This window comes from Nilaparvata lugens, chromosome 6 (genome assembly GCF_014356525.2).
Source record: "Nilaparvata lugens isolate BPH chromosome 6, ASM1435652v1, whole genome shotgun sequence".
NCBI lineage: Eukaryota > Metazoa > Arthropoda > Insecta > Hemiptera > Delphacidae > Nilaparvata > Nilaparvata lugens.
In genome coordinates this window covers 38,991,162-39,004,602 of record NC_052509.1, presented here as the reverse complement: position 1 = coordinate 39,004,602, position 13,441 = coordinate 38,991,162, and the positions used below count along the sequence as shown (strand labels likewise).

Sequence of the window (13,441 nt, the reverse complement as noted above, 5' to 3'; positions counted from 1 at the left end):
CCCCATTTATACATCAGACCTCCACATCTTCCATGGCCAGTGCGCATTCGGTTCAACCGAGTCCATGTTCTTCGTGGCAGTTCAAATCCTGCTGGTCTTATGGTTGGATCCAAATTCCAGGCACTGCCATTCTCAGCAAAATTATGCCAATGTTCTCTCCAGGCATTGGATAAGTCAAAGTTGGAGTCCACGGAATTGCATGGAGCATTCCTGGATTTAAGCCGCTGTCTTGGCATATTTTTAAGGTCTTTATGGATGGGTAGGGTCTGATTTTTATTTATTTCAGCAAACAAGCTTTTAAGAGCTTTATGACGTCTCAGTTGTGGTGGTGGAATATTACTCAACACAGGGAGCCACTCTCTAGGAGTTGACTTGACAGTGCCTGAGATCATCCTCATAGTTGAGTTCAAAGCTGTATCTATCTGCTTGGTGTGAGCACTGTTCATCCATACTGGAGCACAGTATTCTGCAACTGAATATACCAGGGCCAAACCAGCTGTTCTCATTGTGTCTGCTGAGGCACCCCAAGATGAGCCAACAAGTTTTTGCAATATGTTGTTTCTTGTATGCAATTTTGCTCTCAGCTTTTGAGTGTGGCATCTGTATGTGAGCGACCTGTCAAGTGTAATTCCTAAGTACTTAGGAGTAAAATTGTGTCTCAGTACTCTCCCATCAAGTGTAATATTCAGAGCAGTACCTGCCTCCTTATTATTTAGGTGGAAACATGAGGCCTCTGTCTTTGATAAGTTTGGACACAATCTCCATTTTCGAAAGTACTCCTGCAGATCTGTAAGGTCAGCTGTTCGTTTGTCCACCCAGGGATATATTCCTTGCGGTAGCCTCTTGGAATAAACTTTTTCGCCACCCTCAGAACCAGTTCAACAAATCTATCATAGTTGTTCCAGGTAGAGGGAACTTCTACAATCTCTCTGTCCAACTCTTGGCAAAAATGATCCCATTTCGCTCTCCTGAAATTCCACCGTGGTTTGGGTATTGATTTTACAAGGGGTACCTTAATTCCAACTTCATGAAACACAGGTCTGTGCTGACTATGAGGAAAATCAGTAAGCACTTTCCTTAGAACAGGTAGAGGCCGGCTGTTCTCATCCTGGGAGACAAAACATAGATCTGGATTATAGTCTCTCAGCCACCTAGCTGATCGGAAGGTTCCTTTATCCTTGGCATCAAATACTAAGTATAGATCATTTAGCTCTGCCCAGTTCATCAAAGTTTGACCATTTTGATCTGTCTCTGCATACCTCCATGCCGTATTATGGCTGTTGAAATCAACTCACAGTTGATCTACTGGGCATAAAGCCATGTTCAAAAGGGGTTATTACATGCTTCACATGATCAAAAACTATTCTGTATAGAGCAGATTCAAAGACCTTATCAGGAGAGTCCAAAATAGAAATAGGTCGAAAATTGGGAATTATATTGGGTTGACCTGATTTGAAAACTGGTGTTATACAGGCAGTTTTCCATTTTGTGGGGTATTTATTAGTTTTCAAAGATAAATTAAAAATAAATCGCAGTGGTTCCATAAGTATGTTCTTACAACCCTTTATAATGTAGGCAGGAACGCAATCAGGTCCAACTAAACGCGTAACCTTAAGTCCATCAACTGCGGAATTGACTTGATTGGCTGAAAGGTATGGAATGGTCAGTACTGGTAAATCGAAATTACGATTACTGTTATTGCGGTTTACATGTTGAGCAGCAGCATTATCGCGATCACCTCCTATGACATCATAGATGGATGAGAAATAATGCGCAAATGCCTTTGGCACATTAGCACCAACATACTTAACCCCATCCATTTCCAAACAATCGCCCTTTGATCTAGATTCCCTTTTACTACCAATATAGTTCCAGAAATGTTTAATATTCGAATCTATATTACTCTGTAGATTAGCTATATAGTCTTTATAAGTATTATTGATTCTAATTTTAATAGTGGCTCTCAGTTCAACAAATTTACTACGGTAATATCTAGGAAAAGTCATTTTTCGTGCACATTTTTTTTTCTGCTTGATTAATTGAATAATATCTCTAGTGAACCATAAGGGGAATTTAGATTTAATTATTATATTAAATTTGGTACATGCAATGAGAAGGCTCTGTATATAATTTCATAGTAATGATAAACTGCTAATTCAACATCCTGAAAGTTATACAGTGCGTGCCAATCCGAGTTACAGAGCGTCCGGTAGAGTTCAAGGAAGTTAGCTTTTTTGAAGTTATAATAAGACGAGTATACAGGCGAAGGCAAGGGGGTATTTCTTGAAACAAAATTTACTCCTATACAAGGATGACGAAGATCCTCAGGGACTAAAGGAACGTTTTTCTCGCAAAACATCTGCAGAAAAATTTGAAAGCACCAAGTCCAGAGTTTTGAAACTTGCATTCAATACATTGTTTTACGATTTCATATCAAAAATTGACATGAAACTGAACAATGCTCTGCATTTGTGTGAACCATTACTCAAATTATAGTTGAACCCATTAATTTCATTGATATTAAAATCACCCAACACTAAAACAGAAGACGAACAAACAACCTGATTTGTTTCTAAATAATCAAAAAATTAATATAGTCATCTATCCCAGCATTGGGAGGAAAGTAAACAATACATATATAAATAACCCTACCATTAATCAATGTTGATTTAACAAGCAACGATTCATACCTAGCACTTGCATTTCTAAAAATGAGTTGAGCTGACCATTTCGTGTTAACGGCCAAGAGAACACCGCCACCCCACCGTTTACCTGACATAATGCTATCTCTATCACATCTAAATACTCTATAACGGTAATCAAACAGTTCTCCATCATGAATTTCACAATTTAACCATGTTTCAGACAAGGCGACAAAATCGAAAGAATCAGCTAACACAGCTTGGTACAGAGCATGTGACTTAGTACGCAAACCTCGCGTATTCTGATAAATTAAACTAACAACACGAGAATCACTAATAACAATTTATACATACTTCTAGAGGAAAAACAATATCATAGCAATCAGAAACAGCAAAGCTAACAACAGAAACAAAGTTAGATAAAGAAGATGATTCAAAAACAGAGCTATCAGTAATCAATTTAACGATAATCATATCAGTTTTTAGAATGCCGATAGAGCAATAGGACAACGAATCCAGATAACTGTTGATTTAGACTGCATTATCAGCGAGCTTAGAAATGTCAATTTCAGATTTGATAGTATGAATCGTAGTACCTTCACTTTTTCTTATCCTAATATTGCCAGATCTGTCAATCCACAAAAATTTAAAATCACTTTCACTCTTTACCTTTTTAGCCTTCGACTGAGTGATATAGTCCAGTCAAATGGTCGTTTTTCAGGAAACAGCCCCGAAAGAATTTTTCTCGGCGGTTCTATATGTATTTTGGGGCGCTGAATTCGAATCTGAAATTTGCTGACACGCCAGAGGGCGGCTTCACCCCCAAAACCCCTAAAAACCCCCAAAATTTCGGACTTTTTTCAATTTTCCCCATTTTATCTTGTGAACCTTGAGTTTCTGAAGAAAAATCATTCCTGACAAAATTGAAGAAAATAAACTTTCCAATAAATTGAATGGTCGCGCAGGATTCTTCCATTTTTTGGTTCCGGAGCTACGAAATTTCAAAAAAAAAGGGTATTTTTAAGGGGTTTTCAAAATTATGCAAACCTACCACTTCTACCCTATACAACATGGATATTTTTCTAGTATAGATGAAAAACCACACATCACGTGAAAGAACAATTCATTATGAACAGGATTCCTTAGGAATTTTCGAATTTAGTAGTGGGGGGAGGGGGGATATACCCAAAAATAGAAAATCATGTCCAGCCCAAGAGAGTCCATGTGTCTAGTTTATAATGTTCTTTTAACTCGACGCTTCGCCAAAAACATTCTGCTTCTCAATAATCGCCTTCTGAGCCATCAACAATTGAGAGTTCTCGTCTAACTTCTCGTGACACGTATTAAGTGAACTTCCGAGATCATTTTCTAGACGCTTAAGCCCGCTATCAATTTTTTCACCCAGCAATCTTATCATTTCCTTGACGTCCTCGGAATCATTCACACCGGTGTCGCTCAAACTACGGCTTAATCGACGCTTACGATTGCACGGCGAACACAACCAAGATCTTCCCTGCTCCGCCAGAACACTCAATTCAGTCTCGTTCAACCCCACACACGACCCGTGATAGAACACTCGACACATTTCACATTCGATTTTATCCTTTGAGTTTCTAGAAACCAATTTCGAACATTTGACGCAATTACTCATGATTCAACTAAACGAAAAGTAGGCCCGTTGGATAAGGTGATAAGGGAGCTCGATCGAACTACGTCTTCTCTCATTGAATTCTGAAGTGATACTGTTCAGAGTACAGATACTGAACAGATACTGTTAGTTGATGATTAACTGCACATTATATTGTTTTTGATATGCTCTGTTGAATAAATACATATTATCTTATCCGTGATCTGTATCTTATCAGAGTAATCCATGATCTAGTGGATAGAGTCCTTGTGTAGCAGCCTAGAGATCCAGGGTTCAAAACAGCTCGTCACCAAAAGTTTTTGACCAGGTCACTCTTGTGTTTTCGGATGGGCACGTTAAATAGTCGGTCTCGGCTGAAGTATGACAGTCGTGAGGCCCATTGATGGCTTAAATGGCGAGGTGGGATCTTCCCGCAAGAGACTCTCCACTAACCAAAGCTATATTCAATCAATCATTCAATGCAAAAAAATTTAGAAAGTACCACAGGATTAAGCGCAAAACGGTTCCAATTCTAATTTACACGACAGTACAAATGCACAATCCGGGTCCTGTAGCTTTGCCGATCGGCGGAGGGCCACCACACTACAATACTACCCGTTCAAAAACATCAAACACTTTTGAAAATGTATACAAAAGAGCATCTGTTGCTCTTTTGTATCTTCCCAAAAGCAACGTGTTGCATCCGAAAACATACATAAGGAGCCTTTTGGAGTTATGTCCTTTTAGCACCACACAGTCTATTGCTGCTGTAGCTAGTTCAATAAGCCATACGAATTTACATTTACATATTTTACATTAGTGAAATTCGAAGTGATGGATGTGACTAATGAAGTGTGTTGATGTTTAACAGCCGCCGAAGAGCATACTGAAGAACTGGGGATTGATAGAGGCGAATAACAGCATAGGTGTGGCTGTAGGTGTGGAGAAGCCATTGCAGACGAACGTGTTCCTGCCGGCGACGGCCACTCTGCGACAGAGCAGTCGCAAGTCACCGCTGCTCACCTGCTCTGTGTGTCACGTGTGCGTGCACGCAGTCTGCTACGGATGCGACATCGTCCGGCCGGAGACGCACCTCAAGTGGACCTGCGATCGCTGCCAATCTGGCGTCTCCAATGTTGTAAGTACCAAGCAACAGTATTTTCATGGGGCCATCTAAATAAAAACTGAGCATGGAGTATAAGGTTTTGCTCATGAGCATTAGGTAGAAGCATAAGCATTTGGTCATTTTTATATGAATAAGCTTTATCTTATACTCTTACCTTATGCTCCTGAACTCTGAAGCAAATGCTCAAGTATTTTAAAGATTTTTCATCAGCTGATTCGCCTTTGTGGCCTTACTTTGTTTTTATAGCTTACATAAGCGCTAAATATGCAAGTATAGACACAACTTGTGTTTGATCGTCTGCTCTGTTCTCTATCTATGATTTGAGTTTTAAGTTAGTTGAGTTCTGAATTTTGAAATAATAGCGTGAAAATGTCATCTCTATAATAATCTCCAGCATAATCTTATAATCTAAATAGCATTCTTATAATCGTCTACACTCTCATCTTCTTAAATGACTATTTCCTATTCTGTGATGGATTCTTTATATCCGATTGGTATCTTTTGTAAGAATAATGGTGATATATATCATGGTTGAATCTAAAAAGAGTTTTATAGTACTCAACTATTGGTTGGGATTGTATCTTGTATAGTTTCCTCTTACTCACACGTTAGTTGAGGCGTTTTACTATTAGAAAAAGTTGGAAAGCTGCTCTAGACTAGACTTCAAAAGTTGAGCAAATGCACCCATTTATTCATACAATTTTGAGTATAAGCTTTCACTTTTGAGCAAATGCTCAAACTTTTAGTTTGCTTTTGATGAGCATGAGCAAAAGGTTTTGCTCACGTTTATTCATAGAAAATGAAGCTTATGCTCCATATTTTAGAAGTATAAGCAAATGCTCAACTTTATTCATATGGCCCATTGTCTCCAATGGTGTTAGTACCGAGGGTTGAGTGCTGGACATAACTTCACCTAATCAAGGTTATTTTCATTTCAAAATAACAACGTCAAGGAATTTAAAACAGACAATCGCCCAACAATCCCATTACTCAATCCAATTGAGAGTCCAATTCAGGGTTATGAACGAATTTACATCACTGTGGGAATATTTCAATTGTTAGATTATTAGAATAACATTTTTATTTGTTGACGTGGCGTATTTTGGACAGTAATGTCGACTCTAACACTTGGCCCCGTCATTGGCAAGGAATACAAATCCAATACAAAGTATAGATAGATAGGCTGCCTTTATTTTAACCTGGAGGGCGAAGTTAGGGCGCAGCCGGCCCTCTCTCCCACTTAACTCTCCTTTACAATTCTAACACATTTATATATATACAGAAATAATAAAGAAATCGAAACAAAAAGTTACTATAAAATGTAATAAATATGAGAGTTTAATAAAAGTCTTATATAATAAATTTCAATAAACTAAATCACTTGACTCCTGAAAGAGAAATAAAAAAATATTAAAATAAATGAATAGATAAGCTACAGAAGAAAATTAATATTCAGATCAGTAAGAATTGGAATCAAAGATGATTTTGTTGATTTCATTTGAATAGTGAATTTGTAGGTATAAATGGGACACAAATCTGTGTGGGCTAATAGCATTTTAAAGAATATACGTGGAAAAGAAAATAAACAGTAGTGGAGGAAAATAGGATAGTAAATAAGAAATAATATTAAAATGACTTTTTTGCTCTGGCTCTCTCAGTGTCTAAACTTGCAACTGAATATTGCTTACCTCTTATAATTTTCAAACTCTCACAGTGTTGTGTAATACATTGCTGTATTACACAATATACATAAATATTTGGTCAGTTGAATAAAAACTATAATCTAGTGACTAATAATCAATTCTAGGTACAATGCAGATAAGTATCTATATAAAAAATACTAGGACTCGAGATCTTATCTGTATTGTAGCTAGAATTAACTAGTTTATGTCTGGACATTTGTCTTCTAAAGCAAAACAAATAATATTGTATTTCATAAGTAAATTTTTGTATTTCAGCTGTTTACTATGTTTTGTATTATGTTGTGCGAAATGAATTAATTCTTGAATTGACTAGTCACTAGATTCTAGTTCTTATTCAATCGACCCAAGATACAATAATATTATTCTCATTTCATTTTTTATGTCATTAGTATTGTGCAATTAATGAAATGTTGTGTTTGTAGGAATGTTGTTTGTGTCCGGTGGGTGGTGGCGCATACAAGCGCACGACTGACAATCGGTGGTGTCACATCCTGTGTGCCACCGTTGTGCCCGGTGCTCTGTCTCTCTTCCTCAACAGGGACAAGATGAATGCCATCGATGTGTCCAAAGCGCTCATGACTGGAGAAAGGGTACATCAACAAACACATTCTCAATTGATTATTCACATTATCTAGACCCTACATGGAGAGCAACACAACTACAAACATTTCATTGTAAATGAGATTTTTTAAAGGATTTTTGAAATAAACTGAAAATTGGCTCATTGATTATGATGATCTGATTCTCTTACAAAACTGAAAATAATTGTTGGAAATCTCGAGTGATTTTTTGTGCAAATATCACCGATGAAACGCTACAAATGTACTCTATTTGACAGGATACTTGCCTTGTAAAGTTGACACTATTTTTCTAGTAGTGCTTAAGTGACTTGTTTGTTGATTCGGTGTTGAGTCAACACTGCACGTTGCTGACATTAATCGCACTTTCCGTTCAACTTTAATCTGGGTTTTCGTTTGTGCGTAAATGCCGTCGTCGACCACGACAGGGTGAGGATCTCAGAATGGGTAGATTTCAATTTGTCTAGATAACCTAAAATATTATGTTCAATTATGTTTCAATGGGGGAGATTTCGTTTATACTTTTGAATGACAATATGTTGATATTATTAGAATTTTTTTGATTCTTGAATAATGAACACAAATAATGAAAAGTTATTTGATCAGCTGTTTTAGCACACTTGGACAATATGAATGTCAACAATGCTTGTAGTCGTCGACTGCGGAAGTTTACGCACAAACGAAAATGCACCTTAACTTATTCAACCATTTTCAAATTTTATTTATTTATAAAAATGTACAGGTTGGCCCATAAACCAGTTGATGCTAGCATTTTTTAAGATCAGCTGCTCTTACAAACCAAACCACAGCTATTTAGGTTTTTTGCCACAGCTGTTTACTGAAGTTTAGTTTGATGATTGATCGTGATAGTTTGTTCATAGTTATTCGATAAACAATGGATATTAAGTTAACAGTGTGTAACAGCGTGTCATCTGACTTATGGGCCACTCTGTATTTATTTGTAAAGTTTTTCATATGTGACATGCACTTACTAATAAATGTGTGTGTATTTGTAGTGTTGGGTGTGTAGTAAAGCGGGCGGCTTGGTGCACTGCTGTGATTGGTCGTGCAGCCGATGGTTCCACGTGACTTGTGCTCTGGCCAAAGGCTGTCACTTCCGCATCAGCCGCTTCCAAGGATGCAAGTTCTTTGTCACCTGTAGTGACCACCCTCACACCCACTCCAAGGTATACAATACATCAATAATGAGTTTATCAATTGAATTGTTTATTACAGTTTGAATAGGAGAAATTTTCTATAACATGATCAAATTTTAATTTTTTTTCTTTGGAATTCATACGTACTTGAGAAAAAATGTAAAAGTAGGAGAAACGATAATTTATATAGTCATTGAGCAAGTTCTTCATAGTCAACAAGTACAATGGTCAAGGTATCATAGGCATTATATATTGTTGAATCACTGTCATTTGTGAAATCTTGATGTGAATTTGAAATATGATTATGTGATAGAGGAATTTCTCTATTCAACAACAGGTGAAGCTAAAAGCCTATTCTCAGATTGTTGAGGAAAAATATTATTTTCCTCAAAAGGATTTCGAATTATACATTCAACATACTTGACGATACAATCTATACACTTAACTGTAACGATATAATCGCAAGATTTTGATGAAAAGCTGGTAACACATTAAAATTTAGATTTTTTTCAATACTAGTGACCCCCTGGGTTGGAGAACTCGTTCAAAAACTGTTTTATTGTAATCTTTGAAACCCGCAACTTTTAATTATACAGAGTTGATGAAAATTATGAAACAGTTGAATATTTCTCTTACAAGAATAATAATTTGACAGTGGTTTTCATTGGAGATCCTGTTTGAAATAGAAAATTACTATTCAAATATTACTCTGTCGCTTCAACATCTTTGACCGTCATTATTTTGAATGAGAAGGAGGTCATGTGATACATGATTTTTATAAAGAGTTCCGAGAGAGAACCGCACATTGATATCCCAACCCGTATCAGTTTATTGATGTAAAAGTAGTAAATTATGTTGTATATTAACCAGCTAAAATTATGTGTTAGCGCATAAAGGTCTGCCTGTGTGATAGCTTCGCTCGTTCAATTATACTCTTTTGTAAAAATTGTCATCAGAGATAGTGAGTTGAAATAAGACTAATTTCTTTGAAATTTTATTTAATAAAAAAGGCAAGAATAGTACAGAAAGTGTTTAAATAGTAAGTGGAGTACTACATTCGTTTTTTCAACTGTGAATAATTGTAAGTTGTAAAATGAATATTCTCAGTCATTGATCAATTTGATTTCAATTGTTTTTTTGGTAAAATCTTTATTTCAAGAAGAAGTTGATTAAACAGCCTGCTAGAGCTATTTTTGTTTAATAATTTGAGAGTTTATAAGAAGTGAGTTGATTGTTGCCAAAAGAGTTGATCTATTGTTTAGAATACTGTATTTAGATTCACTTTGAACTTGTAATTTTGTTGTAGACATGTGGAATACAAATGGGCCAATGGGTGTGGGCGAGAAAGGACCAGATAGATCGCTACCACCGTGGTCAAGTGGTTGGCGTCAGCCATTGCTTCTACTTTAATTTCGAGTTTCCCGATGGCTCCTACACTGATATGTTGCGCGAACAAAATATTATCGTAAGTTTGATTGTATGGCAGGAGATGTTGTGACATTTTGAAACAATAAGACGTTGATGTTGTCAATACCACTATATTTGTTCAAAATTAATTTAAATTACATCGGGTGGCATGTATTCATGAAACCTGGTTCTGTAATTTGAATGAATTTTGAACAAATGTAGTGATATTAACAACATCAACGTCTTATTCTTTCAACTATCGTATTCTGCTTATTAATATTTTCTATTTATTCAGTTTTCCATTCATACAACACATATTGAAAAATTAAACAAGAAACAGACAATGCTCCAAACTCCTCCTCTCCCTGTGCTTAGCCCAAATTGAGATTACTATGTAATCTGTTACATAAATGTCACTATGTAACTCTTTTGTCAATTCTTTGAATATTTCATTTCAAACCCTCAAAAAAATTTTACAATTTATTTTTTAAAGCTGATATGAAGATTTTAAATTATACAACTATGTCAAATAAAACGGCAAGTGGACAACAGTTTTTTTGATTATCACTAATAGTTGATGTTGAAATGTTCACTCTCAATTAATCTATAGCTTGGTACTAATTTTATACAGTATTATGATTTTATGATACAATTATTTATTCCAGCCACAAAAATGTGTGAAGTACGTTACGCTAGGTCATCATTACAATATAGGTTATTCTTTGATTCCATGAGTACACTATATTGGATATATTTATTAATTGCTTTGATTTTATGAGTGACTTTAATGATGATTTTCACGCTAATTATGATGTTGCAAGCATTGGTATATGTGTCATTCATAATATCCAATATGATTATTCTTAATAGTATAATTAATCAATGTTGCATTGTATTTAAATGAGTTGGTTCTGATCCAAATATCCACTTACCTATAACATTGCTTCAACGTTTACAGTCAATATGATATCAATAAGAGACGTACCCTTATCGTTTTTCAATTCTGAAATAAATGGAATAGTAAATTAAATAATTTGAATTTAAGCATTGATTGCTAATAATTAAGTCACGATTGAAAAAATGAATCTCACAAATTTTAAGAGAAGATTTTTTCAAAATGTTGAAGGAAAAAATGTTTTTAGTGAAATTAAACATTTATTTATTTATACATTAATAGATACAATCATTCTCAACTATGAATGATTGGGAAAGGAACAACAGGCTTAAAGCCCAAAACTGTTCCTTTCCCAAATTTAGATAGAAATTGTCCAAAAATAGGTTATGTTTACACTACACGTTTTTTGTCTAATTTTGAGTCCAAAATATTTATTAACTAGGAATTTAGAATTTAGGAAAGTTGAAAACCAAATTAAATAATAATACTTCACTAAATCATTACTAATAACTGAAAATACAGTATTAATAATTGAAAATTTTAAAACGCGAAAAGAAACTCAAACGTACTCCTAAAACAACAGCTGTTGTTTTCTTTCACTGTTTGGTAAAGATTTTCCAAACTCTTGTGAAATTTATATTTATTATATTTTTGCTTATAATTTGTTTGTGTTCTGTTTGAATATTTGTTCGAATTGATTAAAACATTGTTTGGTTTTATAGGAATACGGCAAAAATGATAATAACAGCTACCTGACAACAGGAACTCCCATGAGAGTCAAATGGACTGATGGTGAAGAATATATAGGCACGTATCAGGGCCACGAAAAAAGGAATGCTTATACGGTAAATAATTTTAATGCTAAAACTTAAATAGATAAGATGAAAGATAATGCTGTGTAGAGCTGAAAGTGATTAAATGAGGCAAATTTAACCACATCTGATGGTACTATAATGACCTTAAACAATGATATTAGATCTTTGAATTGGATTTATTTCTTAATATAGATGGAAAAATAATTGCATTCATTGAATAATAGCGAATTTTACAGTTGAATTTAATAATAATTTTTAAACATTAATTAGTTAGAGATTCAAGGAAAAATTAAATCGTTGATTTTTTCACTGATTGTTAATTATGATAACCAATTGATAATTTAGTTGTTGCATAATATTTTGTGTTTGACATTTGCAATGAATTTATATCCATTAAATTTTATTTACAGTTTAAATGTTTTAAGTTTGTATTTTTGTTGAGAATTTTTTATAAATTAGCCTTGATAATATTCAATATGATTCTTCTGAACGTGGTGCAATAATTAATATATCAATGTTTTGCAGCTCGAATTCGAAGATAAATCAATAGCAACCGTCGGTATAGATGCTATTAATCTGGCAATAACTCTTCATCAATCTCCTCCAAAAAGAATCCGTCAGTATGTGGTAAGTTGAGCAAACTTTGCTTGGTCTGCTTGGCCCAATATCATTGAAGAACTGCTTTGAAACTGTGTCTTGTCTTGCACAGTGTCACACAATAACTGCACTAACTGAGATTGTCTCGTTTGTATATACTGTATTTGAACTTAGTTCATTTGAGTTTTTTGTGACCTTACTTCATCCATTTTTTTTCCTTTTTTTTAATATCAATTTGAGTAAGGTTTTATTCTACATTGATTTGATTATCCTCCAAGGTCGATTTTATCATTGACAATTTGTAAAAAATCTAATGGAAGTTGTCTGTCGTCAGCGTTTTAACAAACAACATTCACAAGACTTTCCTTTGAATGTTCTCTTTCATCAATAAAGTCTTTTATATTTTGATTGGATAAATTTTGTAGTCTTATGAAATTCTAACATGCCACCTTTTAAATGAAAATGTTTTTAACAAAGAAGTTATTTGAGTTGTCTTATATTTTCAATTGCAAAGCGGTGTAGGTTCAGTTTCGGGTTTCGAGCTGGAAATGATTTGTGGAAATTGATAATAATTAGTTGTTGCCTAACTAATGAGCTCTACTTATTGGTTTCGGCTTCCTTAACTTGTGGTCCAGTCTCATGTTTATTTTCCCCAACTACTTTATTTTCTATGATTCCAATCAATTGAACTAAAATACTAGAAATATGTGAAACTAGATAAGCTTTTGATCATCATGCTTAACAAAGAATTTTGCTTTATTGGTAACGGCCAGAAATGTCATTAACTTCGTACAAGAGCTGCAATATCTTTCTCATATTAAGTGTAATATACTTCTATCACATGTTCTCAATAAAATAATCGAGATAGAACTTATCAAGTTATTTCTCATAGAA

General features: G+C 34.7%; 1 protein-coding gene across 4 annotated transcripts in view; it reads left to right on the top strand.

Moving 5' to 3' along the window:
• Nucleotides 1–13,441, top strand: part of LOC111062309 (lysine-specific demethylase 4C-like) — a 67,661-nt gene that overhangs the window by 38,810 nt on the left and 15,410 nt on the right. For all 4 annotated transcript variants that reach the window (XM_039430765.1, XM_039430764.1, XM_039430768.1 and 1 more), the window contains 6 exons: nt 5,141–5,407; nt 7,521–7,688; nt 8,693–8,863; nt 10,140–10,298; nt 11,858–11,980; nt 12,476–12,577. In XM_039430765.1, the coding sequence (XP_039286699.1) occupies nt 5,141–5,407; nt 7,521–7,688; nt 8,693–8,863; nt 10,140–10,298; nt 11,858–11,980; nt 12,476–12,577 (990 nt within the window). The remainder of the gene's footprint in view (nt 1–5,140; nt 5,408–7,520; nt 7,689–8,692; nt 8,864–10,139; nt 10,299–11,857; nt 11,981–12,475; nt 12,578–13,441) is intronic.